General features: G+C 47.7%; 9 protein-coding genes across 9 annotated transcripts; 5 read left to right on the forward strand and 4 right to left on the reverse strand.

The window, feature by feature from the left end:
• Positions 1 to 2,029, forward strand: TRIVIDRAFT_81252 (uncharacterized protein; the record flags this gene model as incomplete). The annotated part of the gene is made up of 2 exons (XM_014099384.1): positions 1 to 539; positions 607 to 2,029. The coding sequence occupies 2 exons, from the start codon at positions 186 to 188 to the stop codon at positions 1,600 to 1,602; spliced, it is 1,350 nt and encodes a 449-aa protein (XP_013954859.1).
• Positions 2,030 to 2,165: 136 nt separating this feature from the next.
• Positions 2,166 to 3,268, reverse strand: TRIVIDRAFT_192604 (uncharacterized protein; the record flags this gene model as incomplete). The annotated part of the gene is made up of 2 exons (XM_014099385.1): positions 2,166 to 2,836; positions 3,241 to 3,268. 2 exons carry the CDS (start codon positions 3,266 to 3,268, stop codon positions 2,166 to 2,168), a joined length of 699 nt encoding a protein of 232 aa, XP_013954860.1.
• A 286-nt stretch (positions 3,269 to 3,554) lies between these two features.
• Positions 3,555 to 4,262, reverse strand: TRIVIDRAFT_154026 (uncharacterized protein; the record flags this gene model as incomplete). The annotated part of the gene is made up of 1 exon (XM_014099386.1): positions 3,555 to 4,262. One exon carries the CDS (start codon positions 4,260 to 4,262, stop codon positions 3,555 to 3,557), a length of 708 nt encoding a protein of 235 aa, XP_013954861.1.
• A 3,203-nt stretch (positions 4,263 to 7,465) lies between these two features.
• TRIVIDRAFT_154161 (uncharacterized protein) lies at positions 7,466 to 12,232 on the forward strand (the record flags this gene model as incomplete). The annotated part of the gene is made up of 6 exons (XM_014099387.1): positions 7,466 to 7,678; positions 7,756 to 10,745; positions 10,816 to 11,268; positions 11,348 to 11,470; positions 11,533 to 11,897; positions 11,964 to 12,232. 6 exons carry the CDS (start codon positions 7,466 to 7,468, stop codon positions 12,230 to 12,232), a joined length of 4,413 nt encoding a protein of 1,470 aa, XP_013954862.1.
• Positions 12,233 to 12,390: 158 nt separating this feature from the next.
• On the reverse strand, positions 12,391 to 12,930 carry TRIVIDRAFT_223638 (uncharacterized protein; the record flags this gene model as incomplete). Its single annotated transcript, XM_014099388.1, has 1 exon — positions 12,391 to 12,930. One exon carries the CDS (start codon positions 12,928 to 12,930, stop codon positions 12,391 to 12,393), a length of 540 nt encoding a protein of 179 aa, XP_013954863.1.
• Positions 12,931 to 13,792: 862 nt separating this feature from the next.
• TRIVIDRAFT_223639 (uncharacterized protein) lies at positions 13,793 to 14,446 on the forward strand (the record flags this gene model as incomplete). Its single annotated transcript, XM_014099389.1, has 1 exon — positions 13,793 to 14,446. One exon carries the CDS (start codon positions 13,793 to 13,795, stop codon positions 14,444 to 14,446), a length of 654 nt encoding a protein of 217 aa, XP_013954864.1.
• A 354-nt stretch (positions 14,447 to 14,800) lies between these two features.
• Positions 14,801 to 16,027, reverse strand: TRIVIDRAFT_49885 (uncharacterized protein; the record flags this gene model as incomplete). The annotated part of the gene is made up of 2 exons (XM_014099390.1): positions 14,801 to 15,622; positions 15,722 to 16,027. 2 exons carry the CDS (start codon positions 16,025 to 16,027, stop codon positions 14,801 to 14,803), a joined length of 1,128 nt encoding a protein of 375 aa, XP_013954865.1.
• Positions 16,028 to 18,907: 2,880 nt separating this feature from the next.
• Positions 18,908 to 23,302, forward strand: TRIVIDRAFT_153972 (uncharacterized protein; the record flags this gene model as incomplete). The annotated part of the gene is made up of 3 exons (XM_014099391.1): positions 18,908 to 20,539; positions 20,990 to 22,738; positions 22,937 to 23,302. Coding segments are annotated over 3 exons (3,747 nt in total), but the record flags the coding sequence as incomplete, so codon positions are not given.
• Positions 23,303 to 24,503: 1,201 nt separating this feature from the next.
• TRIVIDRAFT_59011 (uncharacterized protein) lies at positions 24,504 to 25,708 on the forward strand (the record flags this gene model as incomplete). The annotated part of the gene is made up of 3 exons (XM_014099392.1): positions 24,504 to 24,669; positions 24,722 to 25,000; positions 25,056 to 25,708. The coding sequence occupies 3 exons, from the start codon at positions 24,504 to 24,506 to the stop codon at positions 25,706 to 25,708; spliced, it is 1,098 nt and encodes a 365-aa protein (XP_013954867.1).
• Between the last annotated feature and the right edge of the window lie 1,419 nt (positions 25,709 to 27,127).

The raw sequence follows: 27,127 nt of genomic DNA on the forward strand, positions 1-27,127 counted from the left end.
AACGCTATTTCTTTCTTTTTTTCTTTTTTCCTTACTTCCGGAGCCGAGATTACCACATTCGCTCCTATCTGTGCGGCCAACAGCCTGTTTCTTCATAAAGCCATTCGGTCGCGTTACATTGTTTGTCTCTTGTGACGCCTCTTTCTTGTCTCGACGCGGTGGAATAGAGACACGGCAAGATCATCATGACGACCGACTATGAAGGTTCCGCCCCCGCGGGCCGAGTTCTGTCCTCGGGCTCGACCGCCAGCCAACAGGCGGGAATGTTTCCGCACGGTCACTTGGGCCACCTGAGCGCTCACCAGGAGGAGGCTCTGGAGCGATTCAAGGTGGTGCTGCAGGAAAAGGGCCTGTGGCGTCCTGGCCCTCCGGCGTCTCACGATGACCAGACGCTGCTGCGGTATCTGCGAGCGAGACGGTGGGTTGTGGACGATGCGCTCGGCCAGTTCAAAGACACAGAGGAATGGAGGGCGGCGAACAACATCGATACGCTGTACCGGACGATTGAGCTGGAGGCGTACGAGCAGAGCCGGCGCTTGGTGAGTCTTTGATATCTTGATATGTCGATTATATGGGAGCCCGTATGCTAATCAAATCTCCGGATAGTATCCCCAATGGACCGGCCGCCGTGACCGCCGCGGCATCCCCCTATACGTCTTCGAGATCCGTACCCTCGACTCCAAAACCATTGCCAACTACGAGAAGCAGGGCGCCAACAGCACCTTTTCACAGGCCAAGACGGATGGCAAGACCCCTCCTGGCCTGCTGCGACTCTTCGCCCTCTACGAGAACTTGACGCGCTTCAACCAGCCCTTTTGCACACAGCTGACGGATCGCGACCACGCCGACGTGCCCGTCACCATGAGCACCAACATTGTCGACATCTCCGGTGTCGGCCTCAAGCAGTTCTGGAACCTCAAGGGCCACATGCAGGCAGCTTCGCAGCTGGCCACGGCGCATTACCCGGAGACGCTAGACCGCATCTTCATTATTGGCGCGCCAATCTTCTTTAGCACCGTCTGGGGCTGGGTCAAGCGCTGGTTTGACCCCATCACCGTGTCCAAGATCTTTGTGCTGGCGCCTCACGAAGTCAAGCCTACCCTCGAGGCCTTTATCGATCCTAAGAACATTCCCAAGAAGTATGGTGGCGAGCTCGACTACTCGTTTGGCCAGCTAGGAATCCCTGATCCTGCATGGGAGGGCGTTATCCGGTGGGAGAAGGGACACAACTCGTTCCCCAGCGGACCTCTGCTTTGGGAGGACGTTCCGGGCGAAGAGAGACTGGCGTGTGTCCGTCTGGGTGCGGAGAACGGCAAGACGCAGCGGGAAGTCATCTGCACGCTGCCCAAGACATGGGGTCTGACCGAGAAGTCTTCGGATGAGTCAACTGCCACGGAGAGCTCAGCAACCACCTCTACAAACACGGCCGCCACGACGATCAACGACGTTTCTGAAGGTACTCAGACCTCAGAAGATACCCTTGACGACTCTACCCAGACCGACGGAGCCGCCGAAGCCATCGAGAAGCTGAAGATTGACGAAAAGGCTGAGACCAAGACGACCGAAGTGACCCCTATGACTGCTGCAACCGCCGCTGCATAAACGAACACATAATATACAACAACAAAGGCAAATGCATACCATACCATACCCTGTTTCATTTCATCATCTTTTTTTTAATACTATGGTTAGAGCCATTGGATTTTTGCATATACAGAATGCCTCTTTCTCAAGCTCTTGCGTCATTGTCGATTTGTATATCGCGGAAAGTTGGACAGGACACGTGCTATTCGTTTACATGGTGAATCTGTTGAGTTTTCTCAACTGAAAGAGAAGGAGAAATTGGACGAGACGAGACGAGACGAGACGAGAGATGCGAATCGGAAATTGGGAGTATCGTCCGGGTTGGGAATATAATCGGACTTGGAATATACCAAATATCTACGGAGAATAGTTGTTTATATTTTGCTTTATATACAGGCATGAATAATGCCCATGGGGTCTGCTTTATGGATATCATTACTTTTTGACTTTGACTTTTCCTTGACTGCTCTGTACTATATCTTGCTCTAACTGTGTCCTGTATACCCAATTCTGCGTACATCTATCCAGTGCACGCTCTATGTGCTAGAAAAGACAAGCCGCATCTACCTCTGTGCTGCCATCTACGCCTGTCCCGCCTCTTTATACCTCCTGCTCCTCCACAATTCAATCCCCTTTCCAATCTCCTCCCACGTTACCCCATCCGGGACCAGCTTCATCGTCAGGCCCAGCTGCTCCGTCTCCATATTCCTCGACTCGTCATCGAAAAACAGCATATCCTCAAATCGGATCCCTGTCCGCTTCTGTAGCGCTGTAAAGTGCTTGATTTTACTCCCAGGATATATCTCTAGCCCCCCGTCAAACACATCAATTGCAGGTTTCTTCTTCCCCGCCGCCTTCTTATTATTGCCGTCATTGTCTGCAAACGAGGACGTGGGGGGGACGTGGATTCCCTTGAGCAGTTCGCGAGCTAAGCCGGGAGCGCTGGTGCGCGACGCAACGCCTAGCTTGATCTTGTTGGGATGGTTGAGATATGGCAAAACAGCTAGGATCTCGGGCACTTCGCTGTAAAATGCAAATTCCTCGCCTGTGTTGTCCGTTGCACCGGTATGCGTGGGATTGATCTTCAGCGACCCTGTGACATGTGTGTCGACCCAAAAGGGCCAGAGTGTGTAATCGAGATCGAAGACAATGAGGCGCGGGAACGGCATCGAGGGATCACATATTGAAGAGGGGAGATCGAGGCGAGGAAAAGGAGAAGGAGTTAATGGTGCCGAAGTTGAGAATGAGAGGGCTGACGGCGTGGAGCTGAAGGTCGGTGTGATGGGAGTGCCGGTAGGTGAGGAGGCGAGGGAGAGGCTGGAGGAGGAGGTTGGAAACGATAGTTTTCGAGGCATGGCGAAGGTGTTGCGAAGATCAAGTTACGGAGAGAAGCAAAGACAGCGTGGAGGATTGGAAAACAATGGAGGGGCTGTTGCCTGCGAGATCGCGATCGCAGAATTTGGGTGTGGCTCTATTAGATGGGGAAAGTCTGCGGCTAGTTCAGAGCTTATGCCTAGTAGGGAGTGGCTATTCAGCATCCCGTGTCCCATATTTAATGGTGATGATTTGAGATAAGCGACAGTGGCTTATACTTGGAAACCAGAAACCTCAGTGCTATAATAGATAGAGAAGATATGTTCCTTACCAGCGTCCTACGATCCATGCCTGGGTACTCAAACTGCATGTTGTTGTTAGTATCTGGATATGTACATGTAACCATTCCCAACATGCACCTATTTACACTGTGTTTTCCGGACCTAAAACTGAAACCAAATCTACAGGGAGTGCACATAACAGAAAGAAACAATAAATTTATAACCACCGACGTTCGTAATTCTATCCTATTCCTATATGATCAAGAAGTGATATACCCCAGTTCTAATCCTAATTTACAATCGCAAATGCTACTCCCGAACCCCATGTAAGATGAATATGTCTGGTGAGAAATTGATGCGACAGGCAGCGCACGTCTAGGTCAGTCTGAAAGTGAGTCCTTGTATAACGCCCCCATCTCCGTCCATCAATTCCATGGTGCATCTGACCACTTCGTACTTGCTCGTTTCGTAAACCCGTAGCGAGTCTTCTTCGCTCTGGCTCTTCACCTGGTATGCCCATCCGCAGACTCTTGAGCCTTCGCTCGCGTCTACCAAGCCCAAGTATTTTTCACCCCATGTAGTGAGTCGGCCTCGACAAACGCAGGCTTGTCTGAATTCAAGGGTATCTTCTTCGTTAAGGCCAATGACGCGGGAGAGGATGCTGGCATTAGTAAGGGTGCCATAAAAGAAGTACCACACCGGATATTCGTTTGGAGCTGGTCTAGTGACTGAGGGGGCGGGGGATGAAGATAGAGAAGTCCAATCCAAAACACTGTTGGGTCGGAACTGTGGCAAGGTAGTGTCAACTCCGAGTGTTGGATAGAGACTGGTCGCGGACAGATTCTTTTGTGCAATGGATATGCGAATTAATGTTGGCTGGCGTGCTTTTGGAAGAGCGCTTAGAAGTTCCGCCTTCTCACTACAGGTCAAGAGACAGAACATGATCTTGTTTCCATCATCATCGATGCCAGTGAGAATGTTTGGCTTCGTATGAAGGCGGCGAATTAATTCAGCGCTTTCCAAGAACCGGCCAGAGTTGCATTCCAGCTTGAGAAGATACTGGGCATCTTCATTCTTGACCATTGCACCGTTCTTTGATGCGAATTCCCTTTTGGCCATGAATATGCTATATTCATATGACTCCTTGTTGAATCCCTGGGCTACTTTTGCGTCTTTGACGGTGAGCCATGACTCCTGAGACATTGTTGGACGAGCGAGATCGGCTCTCCAGTCCCGAATAGCATCGGCTGCTTCGTTGAGCGAGAAGCCGAATAGTTTTTGCCACATTGACTGGTCGGATTCAGTGACATGAGAGAAACCGTCAACGGCGTCATTAGCTGCAATGCTGGCAGCAAGGTCTTCACATGCTTTGAGGAATTCCATCGTTGATGTAAGCTTTCTTGGGAAATTTGGTCGTATTTGATGTCCGTTTGCCGTTAAGGTAGGTAAAACAAGATGCGTCTTGCGTCTGGCAGAAGTGAGCGATATGAGAAAAGATTTCGCAACTCTAAGGAAGGTGAATCGCGCTTTATATAGATTGCGAAGATGGGAGAAACAAAATAAAGAAACCGCCCCCAAAAGTATCGGGCAAATGGGTGAAGCTTATTCTTATACATCGAAGTTTACCAGGCTATCGCATTGTATTTAATGGAGAAAATAGTGCTCTAATGTACAAAGGGTTTCTTAAGGTTGCTACCAAATTGAGGCTTCTCAGCCACGCCGCACTCCACAGTGATTGGTCTTTTTGCAATATATACAAAATGTTCACGTAGGTGGGTACTTGGATAGATCTACGATATTATTTGCTGATTCATCTTAAAATAGAGTTGCGTACCTGTCTGTTTAGAGCGATATAGTGATCGTGCTTCCTCTTTTTAGACATTTGAGGAGTAAGAAGGCTTGAGCTGGCTTAATTGCCATTGCTCCTAGATATAACTATTGATGAAAACAGTGCAACTCAAAAGGTATGGAATTAGTGCCTGCGAACTGATGATATGCAGAACTAGTTCATGAGATCCGCTTCCTTTCATCATGAGAGCGGGCAGACTAGGTCTATATACTATAGCGCCGGGTCGTATCTTCTGCTATGGCAGATTTTGGCTCACACATCTTAATAATTGGTAAAAAACACAAGCGATGAGAACGAGAGAGAGGGTTAAAGGTGCTGTAGCACCCAGTGTAACATGGATAACTTGAAGGAATAGCTACCCAGCATCCCATGTCCCGATTTTGAGGGTACATGTGCTGGTATCAGATACTAGAGGGAGATAGCGATAGTAGCGGATACGAGAAGAATATATCTATAGTAGCAGATGCCGAGCAGGAAAAGGTACCCTCCTGAAGGAATGCCGAGATGTTGCATAGCTATTCCCTATATCGATGCTACAGCTCGCTGAAGAACGGCATTGAAGTTGATTGACATTTGAAAGCAGGCTAATTAAAGCTACAAGAACCTACTCTTGATACCTAGAAGAGCTGCGGAAAGTTCAAGCATCTGAACCTGGATGCTTCAAACTACGAGCCCTAGTTAGTGGCAGTCTTCTAGCGTGGAGCGTACCTCAACCAGCAGCCGCATAACCGCCACACGCCCCAAACTAGGGCGATCCAGCTTCTCCATGACCTTCAACCATTTTATAGACTAAACAGAACTTCAAATGGCCAGGATCGTGTTTCTAGCTGCCGAGTGTCATGCTCAGTGACATTTGGCCACGGGGGTAATAGTGGAGAACTCCGGCCTCCGAGTCCGGGTCCGGCGCGGCTTCAGGATCTAGGGGAATAAAGCCGCTAGCAAAGCCACCGAATCATCTGGACTCGACGAGATGAAATCTGTGACAATAAACTTCGCGCTAGGAGTATTCCCCTGTCAGCGACTCTCTTCCTGGCCCCGGCGTGACTCTATATACGTATGCCCTTTCACACTCTGAACCAAAAGTTCCCTTGCATGTTGTGTTGTGCTGAATCGTTAGTCTTACATAGCCTAACTCATACGCGGCTTCAATAATAAGGCATGGAACCCTATAGCATTTTTGAAGTAGTTAGGCTCTACAAGACAGCCGTTGTGCAGTAATTAGATCATGTCAGTCTAAAGCTAGAGTAGTAAAAGAAACATCCAAAATCGGCAGACGCCTATGTTGAGCGAGTTGCACAAGGTTCCATGCGGACAATAGATGAACGAATTGATCAATCTGACTTGGGAAATCGGAAATGCGTCCTCAACGGCGGATAGGCGACTCAAAGGACCGAGATGGATTAATTAGGGGCGTCATGAGGATGCCTAACGTCGCCTTAGCGGCCCACATTGAATTCGTGAAGCATACTACAAGTATGACTCCGTACATGTAGGCACAAAACCTGTCGTCAACAACCACCAGGCCGTCGTCAGAGGTGTGCGTCATGCACATGCGCACGACGTTGCGCACCGCATCTTCTGCCTGGCTGCGTCGATAACTGTTCTTGCCATTATAGTGGTGTGAAGCGGCCTCCTTGTACGTCAGCTTTGGCCTCGTTGCCTTTGTAAAAATTAGTGCTGTTGGCTGGCGCAAGGCGATCCTCCGTTGTTGGTCAGACCGCGACGTGCTGTGGGGTGCCTGAAAATATGTAGTGTTCTTGAATACCTGTACGAGTAGTCTAAGCTGGGAAATAGATACATGTAGGTAGTGCGCACGAATACTGTAGCCTGAGCTGGGGAATAGTTCAAGCTTGTAGATGGCTTTAGTAGGACACGAGTAATACGACTGCTTAATACGGCTTGCCGACATGGACACAGGCATCAGCTTTGAATCCGTCAGCCAGACCAAGTTCATATACGAGTACGTAAAGGAACCTTTGTTGGAAAGACATCCAACAAACCGGCTAGATTTGCCACTTCCGTCCTAGTCATCATCTTCTCCGCTTTGTGCTTCTAGTCTAGCAGTAGCGATATCTCCTACTCCGTATTTTCAGTCGCAATATCAGTTTCCCTTCGATAGAGTGCTCAGTACTCCGTAATAGTAGTCATGATTTTGTTTGTAGTAATCATGCTTGTAGTAATCATGCCGGATTATATCGGGGATATGCATGCACTATATCACAAGCCGGCAATTGAGCAACCAGTCGAAATCGGATTCCCGCCTACGACAGGAGATGATCTAGCATGTTGGATTCACTTGATGGAGACGCAATCACGTGTTACTGTACCCGATCATGATCCTTCATCCAGAATATAAAACTCCACTGAGATCCGGCACCAAGTTGTAAGCATAGTTTGCAAGGCGACGGGACGGAGGCACTCGCGCCCTCAAAGGGCAATGGACTTCTCAGGCTGCCAAGATGACGCCTCATTCGGGCCTGCGGTTCACGGCTGCCCCCACAGAGATTTCGATTTTACCTTGAAATTCGAATCAATATTTTTTTCAATACTTCCTGCGGCAGCTTTCATTATACTTGCAGCCATTCGTCTTGTCTGGCTGAGTCAGGAGTCGGTCATTGCAAAAGGTCGTGCATTTCAGTTTACGAAACTTGTATGTTCTTTTACTTCCCATTGAACTGAAGCCAAATTAAAATTTGCGATTAAAATGCTAAATAATCTATGTGACAGGCTTTCATTGCGCTTTGCGTTGCATTGCGTTTCTCTTCATTTGTTCTGAGCATTGTCTGGCGTGGCAAGCAAGCTGCTCTCTTCATATCATCTGCTACATTGGAGGTGATTGCCATCTCATTGGTGCTTCCTCTGTCCTTTTGGGAACACGCTAGATCTTTGCGACCGTCCTTCTTGTTAAGCGGCTACTTGTCTCTTTCTCTGCTCCTGGATATTGCACGAGCTCGGTCATTCTGGTTAGTGGCTGTGAATCGCTCCGAGGATGCGTTTGCAGCCGTCTTCACAGCCTCCGTCGCCGCCAAGGTTGTTGTATTTATAGCAGAGTCATATGCCAAGACGAGATGGATCGAAGGGGGCTCAAGCAGTCGTAGCCCAGAAGAGACAACGGGATTCTTTGGACTGGCCATCTTCAGCTGGCTCTGGAAACTCTTTGCCCGTGGCCGCAGCAAGGTGTTGAACTTGGATGACCTACTCCCTCTCGACCAGCACATGGCTAGTGAAGTCTTGCGGAAAAAACTCTTGGCCTCAATAGAGGCATCTCCAACTCGAGGGCAGAAAAACGGGCTTGCGAAAGCTCTCGCCAAGTCTCTATCAGGGGCTCTGTTGCTTCCCGTCGTGCCAAGAATCGCCCTTTCGGCTTTCAAATTCGGCCAACCGTTTCTCATCAATTCGCTGCTCTCGTATCTTCAGATACCGGCATCTGAGAGGCCAGTCAACTCTAGCTATGGATTGATTGGGGCCGTTTTTCTAGTCTACTTGGGCATTGCCGTTTCAACTTCGTTTTACTATTACCTGCGTGAACGGGCTATCTGGATGGCGCGTGGTGCGCTGGCGAGTGTCGTCTACGAGCATACAACGCGATCCAAACTGTCAGTGACCAGTGATTCCGCTGTACTTACACTTATGAGTACGGATATCGAGCGTACTAGAATTGGCCTGATGGTTATTCATGAATTCTGGGCAAGTATCCTGGAGAGTGGCATCGCGCTGTGGCTGCTGTACAGAGAGCTGGGGGCAGCCTTTGTCGCACCTGTTGGTGTTGCCGTTGTCTGCATTCTTTGCATCACAGTCGTGAGCCGTTTCAGTGGCCCGAGACAGAATGTTTGGATGCAGAAGATACAAGAAAGGGTTGGTGCCCTGTCTCATATAGTCGCAAACATGAAGACCTTTAAGATCGCCGGCTTAACGGATGCAGCCGAGGCACTGCTCCAACGTCTGCGTGAGGTGGAGGTTGGCGCTGGCAGCAGTTGGCGAATGACCATTATCATGGCCGCTGTAGTTGGCTTCGCTCCCTCCATGCTCAGCCCTCTCATTACATTTGCCGTGACAGCGCGGACTCTTGATGCCACCCGCATCTTCACCGCGCTGTCATTTCTAGTCCTGCTCACGGAGCCTCTATCGCAGTTATTCCAATACGTGCCTCCGCTTCTAGCTGCTTTTGCTTGCCTTGCACGTATCCAGGTTTTCCTAGAGAAAGAGTGCCGCGTCGACTTTCGTGAAGACGCTGGTACAATCCAACCATCAAAGGAGCTTGAAACAGATTCGACTGAAAAGAATGACACCATCATACGAATCACCAAAGGAGATTTCGGTTGGGAAGACAAGAAGCCTATTCTGTCAAACATTGCTCTCGATATTCCCGCTCGCTCTCTCACCATCGTGATTGGACCTACTGCGTGCGGCAAGTCAACTCTCCTCAAGGTCCTTCTGGGTGAGACGCCTCTTCATAGTGGTCGCGTGCTTATGGGATCTGCAACCCGTGGCATCGGCTTTTGTGACCAAACTCCTTTTTTAACCAACGCAAGTGTGAGGGATAACATCATTGGATATACACCGTTTGACCAGGCCAGATACGATGAAGTTCTCGAAGCGACGATGCTTCTTCCAGACATTGCAACTTTCCCGCAAGGCGATCTCACAAAAGTAGGAAGTGGTGGTGTGACACTAAGTGGCGGGCAAAAGCAAAGAGTATCAATGGCACGCGCCCTATACTCAAATTCAAGCTTATTCCTGTTCGACGATACGCTTAGCGGCTTGGATGCGGACACGGAAGAGCAAGTTTTTCGACGGGTTTTCTCTGCTGATGGCATCATTCGCCGTCGAAACGCTACAGCAGTTCTATGTACACACTCTGTACGACACTTGCCATCTGCAGATCATGTTATTGCGCTTAGCCAGGATGGTCTGATATCTGAGCAGGGCACTTTTGAGGACCTCGACGCCCTTGGCGGTTACGTCCATAGCCTGAAAGTAAAAGCTGTCAACAAATCCGACGACAGTTTGACCTTGGATTCCTCTGATAGTACCCCCGAGGATGATGACATCGAGAAGTCGACTGGTTCCAAGGCCCGGAAGCCCCCGGCAGCAATGTGGACTGCAGCAGATGAGCGCAGCAGACAAACCGGAGACATGTCTGTGTATAAACATTATGCTATGAGTATGAAGCTATCGACGCTTATTTCATTCTTCATAGTTGGTGTAGCTTTGGCCTTCTTGTACAACTTCCCACAGATCTGGTTGAACTATTGGTCTGCCGACATATCGTCTTCTCACAGGGCTCACTCTCAGGCATATTGGGTTGGCATCTATGCCCTATTTCTAATTCTATGCTTAATATGCATAGGTATTGTTTGTGGCATTGTGTTCATCTCCATGACCACCCAGTCCGGAATTACGCTTCATCATCAAACATTGCGTTCTGTCATGGCCGCTCCCCTGCGTTTCTTCACAAATGTAGATGCCGGCATTGTGACGAACCTCTTCTCTCAAGATATTTCTCTTGTAGATATAGAGCTCCCACAGGCCCTTCTCAATGCTACAGTGGAGCTATTCATTTCCATTGGAATGTCTGTGGTTGTTGCTACGGCCTCGCCTTATATCGCCGCCAGCTATCCCTTGTTCGCTGCATTGGTGTGGATGGTTCAAAGATTTTACCTGCCGACATCTCGGCAGCTTCGTTTGTTGGATCTGGAAGCCAAAAGTCCTTTATAGTAAGTCCAAGTTGTTATTTCGGTAAATGCTTCTCATTACGATATCAGCAAAGCTAACCCGCATTACCAGCACCCATTTTACAGACACGGTTGCGGGCGTGGCAACTCTCCGTGCCTTTGACTGGACGCAAAAGAGCCTGGATTTCAATCTGGAACTCCTAGATAGCTCTCAACGTCCCGCATATCTCCTTGCTATGGTCCAGCACTGCCTTAGCTTCATTCTTTCCTCTGTTGTGACAGTGTTGGCCACACTGGTGGTAGTCCTCGCCACCCAGGTCAAGGCAATCACGGGCCCCGGTTTAACTGGAGCCTCAATGGTGACTCTAATGTCACTTGGAAACTATGTCTCGCAGCTGATTCTTATGTATACCCTTCTGGAGATATCCCTTGGAGCTGTCAGCCGATTAAAGTCCTTTCGCGACACGGTTTTGCCGGAGAGTACTCCTGAAGAGGATGCGGTATTGCCATCGCTATGGCCTTGGCGTGGAGAGGTGGATATTCAGGATGTGTCAGCTTCTTATAGGTACGTCGTGTTCCAGAATCTGTCAGAATCTCACAATGTCCGGTACAGAAATAGCCATTGCTAACGCAGCAAGGAGCAGTGACCCTGGTCAGCCAACCGAATCAGGGAACTCGGATTTGGACTCTTCAGATTTGGTCTTGAAGAATATCAATATGAGCATTTTGCCCGGCGAGAAGATTGCCATTTGTGGCCGTAGTGGAAGGTGAGCCAGCCCAGTGCGATGTCATTTACTCCTGCTACTTGAATTGCTAACTGGAATGATAGTGGCAAATCCTCTTTACTTCTCTTGTTGCTCCGCCTGTTCGATCCTCTGCCTGGGTCTGCCGATGGAATCACCATCGATGGAATACCGCTGCGTCGAGTCGACCGGTCTTCCCTGCGACAACGAGTCATCGCTGTGCCGCAAGACTCCGTCTTCTTTCCTGACGGTCACTCCTTCAAGACAAACCTCGATCCATCCAATCTATCAACTGAGAGCGACTGCAAAGAGGTGCTTGGTGCAGTGGGACTTTGGCAGGTTGTGGAAGACAATGGTGGGCTAGACGCCAGTTTGTCTACTAACATGCTCTCTCATGGCCAAAGACAGCTGTTTGGCTTAGCCCGCGCAATGCTCCGACAACGTCTTCGCAGTACTGCTGCTCGTTCCCAAACTCTTGACTCGAATGATTATCCGGACGGTCTCTTTGAGAAGGGAGGCGATGTTGGCGGTCTGTTGTTACTTGACGAGGTGGGCTCCTCTGTGGATAAGGATACCGAGCGCACAATGCAAGCTCTCATCAGCCAGGAATTTGCAGGATACACCACTATCATGATATCCCACCGACTGGATGCCGTGATGGATTTTGACCGCGTACTTGTCATGGATCGCGGGCAAATCGTCGAGTCTGGACGTCCTCGCGAGTTGGTCCAGCAAGAAAGCAGCATGTTTAAAAATCTTTGGGCCATAAGCGGAGGGCGCTCATAGACCATAGGCGTATTGATGACCCATAGGAACCAGAAAAACTTTGTCATATCTGTCACGCTGTTGTTGGGCCCCTGGTTGGCTTGGGTGGCTTGACCGGCATTTTGTAATTGTAATCCTAATCGTATATAGGGATATAGAAGTTTCATATTCATCACAAGCTATGTCTTTCCTGTGAGGCCGTCAAGCTCTTCTTGTTGACGATGCTTCCGTATTGCGTTGTAAATATCGTGACGAGTTAGCCCTTCCAAATCGGGGTTGTTTTCACTCTGGAGTTGAGCGAGAATTTGAATAGGCTTGAGCCCAGAATTATACAGAGACATGATGTTTTCCATTCTCTTTTCAATGGCCATGCCGCGATATCGCGAATGCGCCGCTGACGGGAACATCGGGTGGTTATGCTCATTGGCGCTGTCGCTCCGCGACCGTCGGATAACCCACGGACTCAACGCATGCTGCCGACCCACGACGAGCCTGTACGGGCAGCCCGTCATCTGAGAGCTTGTCTCACGGCGCCGCGCAGCAGGGATGTCGTCGCTTCTCTGGGACTTGTAGGTCCTCCCTTTGCTACAGCGGAATTCAATGCTATTGGGCCTCACCCGGTGCTTAACAAAGTTGTAGCCAAGGGGTTGGGCCAGGGCGTCAATGACGGCCCTGGCCTCGTCAACAGACTGAAATTGGCGACCAAACAGCTCATCCATGATGATGGCGGTTGGCGAATCAATCCGTGTTGTGAGTAGTTTCGGTTTGACGCGTCTCTCGTGAGACTTGACGCGTGTCAAGGCGAGATTGGACTCTGGGGAAGAATAAAGTGCTACATACACGTATCCACCCCACCATCAGCCTGTCGAGGATGAAAGCCACTAAGAGCAACAACAGGCTCCCCACAATGTGTGCTTGGAATAAGACGAGTATAGTGCGGCTTAAATGGTAGCGTCAAGGCTAGACGAATTGAGCCCAACTGTGGCAGAGAAAGCTGGCCACGGAATTATAATGAGGATAACGTCCTCTTGAGCGGAATAATATTGCGTAACGCAGATACATGTGTGTATGTAGTATGTATACAAATATGATAGATGTAACAGTTCGGGGTAGACCATGTTTGTATGAGGTATAGATCTAGCATATTTTACTAGATAGGCCTACTTTCTGGCACCTAGCCCTCGAGGGGACTATCACCACTTTTTCTTGCAATCTTGCCTAAACCTGCAACTCATGTAAATCACTACCCACCGATTTTCCGTAGTCATGGGAGTGTAAGCCTCCATGAATCCATGGGTTTAGGTACGAGGCTAGGCGTGCAATGTTAGAGCTGTACGGGGTCTAACAGCTCAGAAATATCCAAGCCCAGGCTTTTAGCTTGTTGAAGGGGGGGAGGGCTGCATGTTGATTGGAATATGTGCGCCTTTTAATTATTTGTACAGATACATGTAGTTAGGCATCAAAGTAGAAGCCCAAGATGGATGGACATTCCACGTACATTAATACATGTAAATTCCTACATGTAGATAATATCCCCCCATCATTTTCCTGTTCGCTCTTTACACACAAAACAAAACAGACATGGCTGTGCAAACCAAATCATCTACTTACGTCAACTTGGTGAATATGACAGCCACCCAAATTAGCGACCCAATTTCGGGCACAATCGTAACTGTGCAGGCTGCTATGAAGAGCTACAGTATGGTCAAGGCCAACACCGAGCTTGGAGATACCTTCCATGCGGCCGGTAGCGGGCTTCATCTGATATATGAGGCTCTGAGTTCAGTCAAATCCCGGTTACCCCCAGAAATTTCGAATGCCTCCCTCAAGCTACTTGACTCTTGCAAGGCCGGTGCGACGTCGTCCGAGGCTGTGTTCAAAGAAGTTTCGCAAGCACCATCCGATACGAGATTGCAGTCCTACACAGCCTTCATTAAAGAAGGGGGCAGACCCAATCTAGTAGAGACTTTAGTCGGGGGCCTAATGAAGGAGATTTGTCTTTTGGCCGAAGGATGCGCTGTTGAGGTAGACTTGACCGCGTTGCGCCGTGCCAGCGACGAACTGGAAAAGATGGAGCCATCTGTGCCCATCGAGCAACATAAATCAGACGATTCCTTCTCGAACAGCGGCAGCGGGAGCCAGTACAACTCGACTGGAGGCACGCAGAACAATGCGACGGGCAATGGAAAGCAATTTTTCGGAGCCACTTTTCAAGGAGCTGTATCATTCAGCTGATAAGGCATAAATAACCATCGCAGTTGGGCATTAACTATCCATGTATGTACGTAGCAAGCACACGCAACAGGAGTCGAGGCATGATGGATACAGCGAAGTGAGATGTGTTTGTAAGGGAGCGCTGGGTATATGTGATCTACAGGATTCATTACTAGGCAGTTAGAGATTTATTTTAATGCAGTACTTATTGCCTTCGAATATTTTTATAAATAAGAGGTTTTTCTTATACTAAGAAAAAAAAAAGAAATAACAAATCTTTGTAGTGAGTGACAATCGAGCCTGTACCATGTAGACTTACCACTGGCAATTGCCACATCATCATGACCAACTTTTAATCCCATATCCTAGATGACCTCAACCAGCATTAAAACTTACTGGCGCATCAAACTTCCCCCCATAGAATTGTATGCCACTGCCTACCATATTATTCTGCCTCCCTCCCGTCACATTGAACTGGCTGCCTGGGCCGTCATTCTGAAAGGCGAAAGTAGATGCTCTGCGGCTATCCTTCAGCGAAGGGACCAACACAGAATTGATATCTGCAAAGAATTTTTCTGCATTACTACTGAGCTTCTCCAGCTCTCTGCCCTTGGCCGCATCGTTGACCAGCTTAAAGTCGCCGCGAAACGTCTCTTCCGACTTTTGGATCCTAGCCATCATGCCCTTCCAGTCTTCATGCCGGAGAGTGTCCTCTCTATATCTTGCAAGTCGTGTTAAATAGACGCGCCGCACAGTTCTGATCTGGAAGTCAATGATCTGTCGATAGAGTTCTATAAGACTGCCCTCAAGTTCGACATTTAGGCCGGAATCCTGTATACTATTACTCGAAAATAATAGAGACTCCAATTTGACGTAGAAAAGTATGCGAGAGGTGACGTATAGGCAGCCGTCACGACTCACTTCTTCCGCGACGCTGGGGTTCATGAAAATGGGGAGGATGACTGAGACGCCAGCCCATGCTAGGGAGGCTTCGGGCGATACCCTAACGGCCTCGTCGATGACTGCTTTGATGTTCTGTATGAACTGGGTAGCCTTTGCCAATTGGTCACGCGGAATAAACTCGTGGCCGAATATCAGGTATCTAGCCTTCTTCTCATCCAATTTTCGGAGTCCGCTGCTTGTGATTGTCTCCAGCTGCGCTAGACGGATCTTGTGGTTAGTACCCTCGATCTTATTCTCGGGTTTAATATGGCATTTAGCGGCATCGTCATGGTTTGCGACTGTTATATCTAGGTGGATTGTGACTATGGTTAGCCGTGGAACTTGTGAATCAACATAGAAATGCTCACCATTCTTCGAGCCCGTAGTTGCTTGTAGCTCCCTAGAGAGTAACTCTTCATATTCTTCCACCTGCTGTCCTTCTTTCTCCCTGAGGCTGTCGTATGCGCGATCCCAGAGAGATACTTTGACCGCCTCCGACGGAGTGGATGTCTGGCTGCTAGCGGGAGCCGGATCAGGAGTGATGGCCGCGGATGGAAGAATGTCTGCCAAGTATGGAGCCGCCGAATTTTGGGATATCGGTTCATCTGTTGATGCAGTTTGAGCGCTGTGCTCAGGTTTGAGCGATTGATCTTTGGGCATTAAGGCATTTTTGTTTGTGCTGGCGGGATCATTCCGAGACCAAGATCTGAATATCTTCCTTAGTCTTGAGAAACCTTTAATCTTGAAAAGTTTCTTTGAAGCCATGCTTGTGATTTGCTTGAGAGAATATTTAGGCAAGGTAGTGGTAGGAAAAAGCAATTGATGCTTCATTAAAGCGCAGGAACATGCCAAAGGCCATGAAGGCATGCATGGTATTAATACCCGTCTTTTTTCCATGGGTTGGGACCGAGGCTGCCTTGCCTTGTCTTACATTATCGGGTCGCTGCAGCATAGCCCGTTCGTTCTACAAGAAAGTGGACATACAAAAAGCACTCCCTGTTGCGTAACCGGAACGAGAATGGAACTCGTATGACAGCACGAAAGCTTAGGTAGGTAGGTATTCAAAACGAAGTACCGCAACATGCGTCCGAGTCTTGACACTGACACACAAGAGTCTTTTCTTCAAACCCGAAACGCAATCAAGAGATAGTGTAGCTTTCACTAACTGCGTACTGTACCATGGCTCCTAAAAAAAATCTCAATGCGGGTGAATACAATATTGATGCATAGATATGGATATGAAATGGGTACCAGACCCCACTCCTCAGTACATGTACCTAGTTAGGGATCCGACCAATCTACAAACTTACCTACCTATGCTGGTTGACCAGAAGTGTTTCCCACAGTCTGGAACGCTACGGAAAGAAGGGACATCCTGAACACACATGGCAAAGTTAGCTACATAGATACGACTTCCTCAATTGGTGCTCATATTGTGGTTTTATATGAACCTATTCCCTTTACGGTCTCGACTTCTCTGTTCCCGGCTGACAGGGGGGGGCCAAAGCTGACTCTCGCTTCTACCCATGTGCTAAGGTATGGCTTCCTTTTCCCCACACGGTGAGACTTGACTCGTGTCCGTACATAACCGTGGAAAGCTAATCGAGCATTTCAACTTCATATCGAGATGTACTATACAGCCCCCAGATGCGTCCGGATTTGTGCTCTAGCCTGATGTATCCGCTGTAATTCCCTCAGTCCTGGGTTGCCTCTCTTCTCTCTCAAGAAGCTAAGAAATATATTTAGTGTGCTGTCGTCATTCCCGTACACGCTTGTACCTACGGCTTCTAGCAGGTTTCCAGGCAGTGTCCTCCACGGTACATGTGCCGTGATGAATACAGGTACCTACCTACCTATCTGGTACCTATGCTAAACGAATAATTCGTATTTAGATAGATACATGTACTTTGGCACAGCTATTGCTCAAGGGGTGTATCGCGGATAACACTGCTACCAAGCAAAAAGGAATTAAAAATACAAAGCGGAATCATGCACATAGCATAATACCTTCACAGTTATGGTTTCCATCCTTCCAATATCTTCTCATTCTCTTTACTATATATGCACATACCCAAACGGGCGAAGTGCGGCGGGATATGCGGCTCTGCTTAAATGATCAGCGTGAAGTGTATCAACGGTTTTTTGTACCTGGCTGTACCTGTATCACCGAAACAAGTATACACCGATGTATCCACCGATACATCTACTATTCTGGTAGAAAGTGACGAATTATACTCAGGCATCTAGCATCTAGACACATTAGTACTTTCTTGATATTAATTATACGGGCCCTTTGATAGGTACATGCACATGCATGCATCAATTTCTACTAAGGTAGGTCGTATTTACCCTTGTTGTTGGGCCACAAGAGCAGACCCTTGATCTATATCAAATGCGCCGCCGCAACAAACTTAGCAGAAATGGACATTAAAATAGAGCCTTTCATCTTGCCCAGTTGATACAATTCAAGCAACGAGCTCAACAGATTTGATGATGTCTACATATAGCATCAAACTGTGAGTTGCGGAGTATTTGTATCAGCCATGTACGCCTAGCACATAATGGACATTAAATATTTGATTAAAACCTCCAATTATTGCTGCTCGTCTTTTCTGCCTGTCAATATACTCTGGGAGTTGTGCTATGTGAAAGCTGATATCTTCAAGATCTAAACGGCTAAACGCAAACCGATGATCGAAGCAGTGATAAAATACAGCAATACACGTAAATACTGTAAAAGAGGTACTTTATGGGAAACCATATGATCAAAGCTAATCTATTTTGTTGTGGTTGCCATGCTGGCGGTTGCCTTGCTGGTTGTCGCCTTGCCGTGGTCGCCGTGCTAATGGTCGCCTTGCCCAGTTTTGGTCTCAATGGTGGGCTCGACGGGCTCTGAAGGTTGTCGTGGCTGGGCACGATTGGGCTCCAAGGAAGCCTCGCTGACACAAATGGTTAAAATAACAACTCATGAGTCTTTTTATTGCAAAGGCGGTAAGGTGTTTGGCGGTCAAGAGAGCATTCACTTGCTGCTTGCTTGCTTGCGTGGCCTAGCACCCACCCAACACCTTATATCAACCACGGCCTTGCATATACTTAGTATTATTCTTCATCTTAAAGGGAAATATCTGAATCATAAATCAGCAAAAAGAATCACTCCCTTTTGAAGAGATATTTGTCCCTCTTCCGTCATCAATTCCGACAATGGCGAGACTCGCAGAACTGGTCCGCAGGGCTCACACAATTAGCAGAGAAACAGGACAAGTAGGAGCAAATCATGATACCGCTGAACATAACCAAGCAATACACGCCAATCGAGTAGAAAAATCTGTGATTCAAGGCTGGCCAGTCAATAACTGGGGTGCGGGGTTTCAATTCAACCACCAAGGAGGTACTCAGAACGTCGTTACTAGAGGCACATTGATCATTGGGTCGACATTCCACGGGGAAGTAAATTTCATTGGTAGAAGAGAGGAATCTCGGGGTGAGAGCCTTACCTTGCAGAATATCCGATGGTGATATTTACTAAAATGCTCCGTAGCTGAAACCCTTCAAAAGCTTCGTGTTTGGCTCCTGGGTACTCACAAAGCTGACGAGCGCTACGACGATTCTGTTCGCAAAAGACTAAGCAGTACTTGCAATTGGATTCTTGAACGACCGGAATTTACGAGCTGGCGATCGGAGTCACCTTCATCTCCAAAGATGTTGTGGATACACGGACCCCCGGGCTTTGGCAAAACGATTCTTTGCGCTCGGGTGATCGAACATATCAAGATTGAACAGCAAGAGCCTGTCGCTTATTACTTCTTCTCGTCTGATCTCGAAAGCCATAAAGATCCCATTGTAGCCATGCGGTCGTGGATTTACCACATCGCATTGGCCAGCGACTCGGTAATCGATATCGTTAACAAAAAATGGAGTCACGGCGTGGCAGCTTCGCAAAGGGTCATCATCGAACTGTTCCGAGAGGCGATCAAGTTGGTATCGAATTATACACTTGTCGTCGATGGCTTGGACGAGTGTGCCCCAGGCGGCTCTTGCTTGTCCATGTCGGAATTTGTTGCTGAGGTCAACGAGGCAGTGCATGGTACAAATGCCAGGATCCTTGTGATGAGTAGACATGAATCTCGCATTCACCGAGCTTTGATGGAAGCCAAAAACGCGGGACTTTACCAGTACGAGGTGCGCGAAAGTGACGTTCGCTCAGATATAGAGGCATTATCGAAGCATATCGTGGCAAAGAAGCTGTCCGACGAAGAGACATCTATCCAAGCTGACATGGCTAAAAAGATGAGCGATCGCAGTAAAGGTCAGTTTCTGTGGCTCAGGCTGCAAGAGGACTCTCTCATCAGGGGACTGAGCCAGGTGCAGCTCCAGAACGCTGTTGACGAGACACCTGCTGATCTCTCGAGTCTTTATGCCCGTAGTTGGGCAAAAATCTATGAGCTCCCAGAAAATGAAAAGACCCGGGCAATTTCACTCTTAAGATTGGCCGCTTTTTCTCTTCGTCCTCTAACAGTTCGCGAAATATCTGAAGCTGTACTCGCGAGAGACGAGTATGAGGACTTCCCGGTCCGCGAGCTGCCCGACCAGTGGGACACCAAATATGTCAAACACAGAATATTGGATCTTTGTAATTCGCTTTTGGAGACCCGAATGCAAAATGCGGAGTCAACAGTGGGGGAATGGACAATTCATCTTATACACTTCTCCGCCAAAGAATTCTTGCTAGGCCATATATCATACCAAGATACCGTTCGAGGGAATATTCGGTTGATGCTTGCGGCGGAGCATACCATTCTAACCAAGCTGTGCATCAGGTACATGAACCATTCTCATGTTTGGCAAGGCTCCACCGGCCGGGATGAGCCGCAGTCCCTGGGTTCCTTTACAAACTATGCAATGAGCTTTTGGTATAAGCATGCGGTGGCTGGGGCAGCTCAACAGACCAAATTAATGGAAATAGAGAATTTTTTCAATGAGAACAACCCCTCATGGATCATGTGGAGAAAATGGTTCGACTCAACTCATATCGGTTGGAAGAATGACCAGAGCGAGCCGGCCATTCCCTTGTGTTATGCAATAGAGCTTGGCTTTGTTGACTTAGCCACGGCGATGATCAAGCAAGGGAAAGTACGTGTGAATTGTCACTCAAGCAATCGCACGGCTCTAGGAGTTGCATGTTCCAAGGGCTTCGAAGCTCTCGCTCGCGACCTTTTGGAGTATGGCGCCAAAGTGGGAATCAGAGATGGCCAGGGTCGGACTGCACTATATCATGCGGCTTCAAATGGATACTTGCGGTTGGTCAAGCTCTTAATAGACCACGGTGCTGATATCACGATCCGGGATCATGATGGTGTGTCCCCATTTCTTGCAGCAAGCACCAATGGCCATCTGGACGTCATGAGGCGACTGATTCAGAAGGGTGCTAATATTCATCAACTGGACAAGAATAATGTTGGTCCAGTCTTCAAAGCAAGCTCCAACGGCCACATTAAAGCGGTTAGGCTTCTCATCGGGAAAGGCGCTCATTATCAATTGTCAAGCTATCTCACAATCCCACCAGTATTTAGAGCGTTAAAGGACGGCTATGTTCATTTGGCGCGACTACTCATTGATCAAGAGAAAGACCTTAATGCTGTGACTCGGAATGAACAACATAGCATATTGCTTGTGGCATGTTTCGAGGGCAAAACCGATATTGTGAAGTTGCTCATCCACCGTGGTGCGGACCTGACACAGCGGGATAGTTACGGACAAACGCCTCTCTTTGCGGCAAGCTGTAATGGCTTTTTTGATATTGTGAAGCTGCTTCTCGACCATGGGGCCAATGACATGGTGGCTGCCCAAGACAATGGGAAGATGCCGCTTTATGCAGCAAGCTGCAATGGCTTTGTTGATATCGCCGAACTGCTTCTCAAACATGGTGCTGACCATACGATGACCGCAAAAAACGGGCAGACACCACTCTATGCAGCATGTGGCAATGGACACATCGAAGTGGCTAAGCTTCTGATCAACAGCGGCGCCAATGTACTGACAACAGAAGAGGGAAGAACACCACTATCTGCAGCATGTTCCAATGGCCACTTGAACGTGGCCAGGCTCCTAATCGACAAGGGCGCCAATATTATGCTCCCTGATAAAATGGGCAGCACACCACTTTATGCGGCAGCCTTTCGGGGGTCGTTTGAGATCGTTGAGATGCTCATTGAAATGGGCGCTGACGTTTCCACCGCTCGGTTAGATGGCTACACCGCTCTCCACGTAGCTTCGGTCAATGGTTATGCTGACATAGTTGAGCTGCTGATAAAAAAAGGAGCGAACGTGATGGCATCTAATAAGGATGGAGAGACTCCGCTTTTGAACGCAGCTGCCAATGGCCACCTAAAGGTTGTATCGTTGCTGTTGGATAACGGTGCAAGACTTACAGAGATTAATCAGAACCGTCAAACATCCCTCTATGTAGCATGTTGCAACGGCCATGTAGAGGTGGCCAAGTTGCTGCTCGAGAAAGGCGCTGACATCACGGCAACGGAGGAAAAAGAACAAACGCCACTATTCGCAGCGTGTTCAAATGGCCATCTGGAACTGGTACAACTACTAGTGGAAGAGGGCGCTGACCTTCATGCTCTAAACATTGATGGCGTGGGCATGGCATATACGGCAGCCTGCAATGGCCAACTTGAGGTTCTCCAGCTGCTTCTTTCACTGGGTGTCGACATTATTACCAAAAGCAAGGCAGGGTGGTTACCTATCCATATAGCTTCAGCGAGCGGCCATGCCAAAATTGTTGATCTTTTGATTGAGAATGGCGCCGATATCATGGTGGGCAACGGGGATGGTAACACTCCACTCATATTAGCAACCTTCAAGCACTATGTTGAGGTTGTTAATGTTCTTCTCAAGCATGGGGTAGACGTTGATGCACAAGATTCTTTAAAGCAGACGTCACTTTTCTTGGCGAGCTGTGGAAGCGACATCGAGATGTCTAGGCTTCTGGTTGAGAACTGCGCCAATGTCTCGATCCCGAATAATAAGGGACAAACTCCACTCCTTCTCGCATCTTACAGTGGGAATCTCGAGATTATTAAACTACTCCTAGAGAATGGAGCGGATATGAGGCCAGATGAAATGGGACACACACCGGCCTACGCAGCATCCTACAATGGGCACGTCAATGCGCTTCGGCTCTTAATCAAATGGGGGGCTGATGTCACTATTCAAAATAAAAGGGGACTCGCACCCATTCATATAGCGTGCCGATTTGGCCATATCAAGGTGGTAAAGCTGTTGCTCAAGAAGGGTCTGGATGTCAACTCAGCTGACAACGATGGCATCTCGCTGTTACATTCCGCATCCTTGAATGGCCACGTGGCGGTGGTCAAACATCTCATTCTAAAGAATGCTGATGTCTGCAGACAAAATAATTTTGGCTGGAGTCCTATTGTTACAGCCTCGAAACAAGGGTATACCAAGATTGTTAAAATCCTGATGGAACATGGCGTTGATGTGGAGCGCCCCGATGGTAGTGGAACAACACCGCTCTTTGCCGCCTGCGAGGCTGGTCAGGTACATACGGCTCGATATTTAGTTGAAAATGGAGTGAGTGTGAACACAACAGTCAACCACGCTACACCTCTTTTCTCCGCATGTCTTCATGGTCACAAAGAGGTGGTTAAAATTCTTCTCCAGTATGATGCAGATAAAAGCATTACGGATCAATATGGAATAACACCGGCCAAAGCCGCCGTTAGAAACGGCCATATCGAGATAGTCGGGCTCCTCAATGCCCATAAGATCCAAGGTTATGAAGATCGTGGCTTTCCAGCTATTCCTAATGCGCCTGGAGAAAGGTTATATGGAGGAAGACGCGCGGGAATAGAAAGGCTGGCACCTGTTGATGGACGTCGTATGGGCATGTATATAAGCTGCTAGGACTTGTCCTCATGGTTCAGCAATAGTTTCTGGACGGATTTGTGTTTCACTATAAATCGCCGTAGTAGTAGTTCGCTGCTGGCGGGGGATCCTCAATTTCTCATCTCTAGAACTTGGGTTCAATTATAACCTCCCGCCCCCCGGAAGATTTAGAGAGAATAAACCCTATGCTGTTCGAATGGGCAAGAGCATATATATGTATATACAGCTAATCCCTAGAATTTGGGTTTCATAAACATCATATGTTTTGACCTGGTGGAGCTGGTGGAGCAGAGTAAGATCTGATAAGATTATGGAGTAAACAAGCTGACACTTTGCTACCTGCTATTGCGTCTATTTTGTTCCTTTCCATGATTCCATCCTAGTTTTAAGCAGGATTTAGGCACTACTGCCGAGTAATCACCGGCTTGCTAAGCATCGGTAGTTACAGCCGGCAGCTGTAGCCGGCGATTCACAAAAGGGGATAAGCCATCCCATTCTCTGCTAGAAGAAACTTCAACCTTATGACGGAATAAACCTATTTGCAGGTTTTACTTCAAGGGAATATCTAACAACTGTAATCATTCAATAGCCGCCGTTGCTACTAATTGGACACCAATTTCGTGATACAGCCGTCATATAATCGCTGTCATAAGCCAAGATCCAGACTTTTTTTTGGACATTTTTTTGGACATGTAGTTTTGAGATGACGCGTATGTATGAAACCATAACCCACAATGGCATCAACAGCCCCCTGATGGAATGGTTAGTATTTATAATCAAGGCATATTACCTATGTTAATTCGAGCATTGGAAGCTAGATAAGCATAATTTATAATGTACTTCAAGCTAAGTACATAGCTGGTGGCCTGCTATGGGGATGTAGGCTTATATCATTTTTATAAAGAATGGATCGCAGCGGATATTGCGGCAGCGTATTGGCCTGTGCTTGACTACAGATATAAGTGCTGATGAATAGTTGAAGCGGTTATTGCGGGAACAATTTTGCTTGTTGCAGTAGCAGATGACAAATTTGAGGTAAAAGAGCATTTTAATAATTTCTTACACATCTATATGGCGAATTCCGAGCCTCACGTTATATACCGTCGGTGACTGATATTGAATATAAATAATATCGTCATGTTCGTACGAAGTTATCATTCATTGTATCTGAATATTCGCATGACAGTGCTTGTCTCCTACTCTATCTGCAGAATTCACCATGCCGTCCCTTAAGCAACTACAATCGGCTCTACTTAGCGCTTGCCTCCTCTATTCCAACCACGTTCTTTCATCAGGCACAGAAGTAGAGACGAGGCCCTTAGACGAGATCTACCAAAGTGCAAAAAAAGAAAGCGGCACATTAAATGTATACTTTGGAGGCAGCTGTAAGATTTTATTCCCTCTTTAATATTAAGAAAAGCCACTAATTGGACGTAGCTCAAGCGGCTGCTGCCCCAATGCTAAATGCATTTCGCCAAAAGTTTCCAGATGTTGCCATTAATATTACAGCAGATCTGTCGAAATATGCTGATTCACGCATCGATCGGAGCTATATAGAAGGCAAACCATTTGTTGACGTGGCCCTATTGCAGACGGTAGATGACTTTCCTCGATGGGATAAGCAACAGCGGCTTTTGCATTATAAGCCAGCTAACTTCAGCGATATCAACCTGGCCATTAAACATATTGATGGAGCTTATTTACCCGTCAACTACAGTACGCCTTCTTCCCGTTAGATGGAGCTGACGACTTATACTAATATTCTTTTTAGATCAATTTGGTCCCTTCTACTACGACTCTACCATTGTCCCAGAAGATCGGGTGCCAAAGACTTATGCTGATGTTCTAGACCCCTTTTGGAAAAGCAAACTTGTTCTTACTTATCCTAACGACGATGATGGCGTTTTGTATTTGTTTTCACTCATCATTGAGCGGTATGGTTTCCAGTGGCTGGATTCACTTTTGCAGCAAGACGTCATGTGGGTGCGTGGTGCTGCAGCTGCTTCTGGTGCAATTATTGACAGCCATTCATCTGGCAATGGCTCGAGAGTCTTGACTTTCTCTGCGCTTGGAGGATTTACTCCGTCAACATCCTTCCTTCAAGTTCGTCAGCCTGATGCACCAGACCAGTTCATGACCTGGGCCCAGCAGGCGGCAATCTTTGCCTCAACACCTCGCCCAGAGAGCTCCAAGCTGTTCTTGTCTTTCCTGTTGAGCACTGAATGGCAGTCATCTCTTACAACATCCGGAGCACCATCAGTTCGGACTTCATTGACTGGTACAAACAATGTGTTCATGGTTAATAATACCCAGCCCAGCGGGTATATCACCTTTATGAGCAGACGGGATGATGTCGAATGGTGGCGAATGCAAATGGAAACATATATTGGGCTGGCCAAAGGGCCTGACCCTGCATTCTCATGAGCCACCATCGTTGTTTCATGTATCTACAATACACAATATAACTATCTAGTAGATATATCACGACTGTGCCAGATTTCATAGTCAATGGTGGATCACTGGACGGAGAGTCTACTAATAGCTTCAATAACCGCTCACGATGGCAAGGCCCTCGAGGTGGATCAATATACCTAAATTTCTCATGACCGCATCTCTGCATAATATTCTGCATGCCCCACGCTCCAAGGTTTAATCATAGTCTGGGCAGTCGGCAAGTCCTCTTACCGGACTCTCAACTCCAAGGCCGATGTGTGTTTTATACCTCTATACCTAAGGGAAACGAAGACAAGGATGAATGGGATGTACGACAGAAAATGAGACATCTCGAGCACCCTGATCTTTCGTGGTTCGCTACAAATTGCGCCTGAAAACATGGCCTTGTGTCTAAACGGGTAAAAACTCCTCTAATGGCCTACAGCCATTAAGGAAGAAAATTCACCTGCTGAGGGAATTTGTACACGGGTAAAAATGACACCAATAACCAAGAATCATAATTTCTAGGAAGTTTACGTCGAGGGCAGCTGACTCTAGTTTTGGAAACAAAATAATGAACAGTTTATTTACTTCGAAAATATGTGTCGTGCAATGGTCAACCTGCGGCGGTGTAATCTGTTAGTTGGACGCAACCGAACTATATTAATCTAGCTCCAGCCTGTGTCTCATTTTATGCTTCCGGTCGGGCTGGTTCACAACCTCTAGATGTCATGTCCATCAGGCCAAAGTCACTGCCAAAGAACGAATACATCTGGGCCAATGCTGAATATACCGCATTATGGTCACGATTCTCATCCGCTCGCTCTGGATGGCCCACGCAGATGGTCGCAGTCGATGCTATAGATCCTACGGAGCAGTGAAACATTAACTAGCAAGATCTTTCTACCTACCTAACCCCTCTAAAGAAGGGCGATCCTAGTTATATAGATATTTTCAGCTTACATTTACAAAGTAGAGACAATTGTCTTGCTAATCTCGATTACGAAGTGAACGAGGACTAATTCGGCTAAATATATATAGTGTTGCATCGGCACTTTCAATCTACTCTAGTCAATATATATATACTTGGAAGCTATTCAATTGGTTCAAAGAGGGTATTTGCAAAGAGTCTATATCAATCGAGTCAATCCTTTGCTGTCTGTTCCTTAGGGTAGTTAGTAGGCATATTGGTTTTCTGTTGACACTGTGCACAATATGTAGGTCATTTCAATGCGTGTTGTAGAGGAGAACTAACCAAAAAAATACGAATGTCGCTTTAGGCACATATCTGGGTGTGGATGTTTCACTTTTAATGAATTATGACTATTCCTCTTGTGTTGCAGTATCAGCAGGCTGTGGAGCAAGGCAGTATCCAAGGCTCTCACGACATACAACTATAGGAGGCTTGGC

This window comes from Trichoderma virens (genome assembly GCF_000170995.1).
Source record: "Trichoderma virens Gv29-8 chromosome Unknown TRIVIscaffold_78, whole genome shotgun sequence".
NCBI lineage: Eukaryota > Fungi > Ascomycota > Sordariomycetes > Hypocreales > Hypocreaceae > Trichoderma > Trichoderma virens.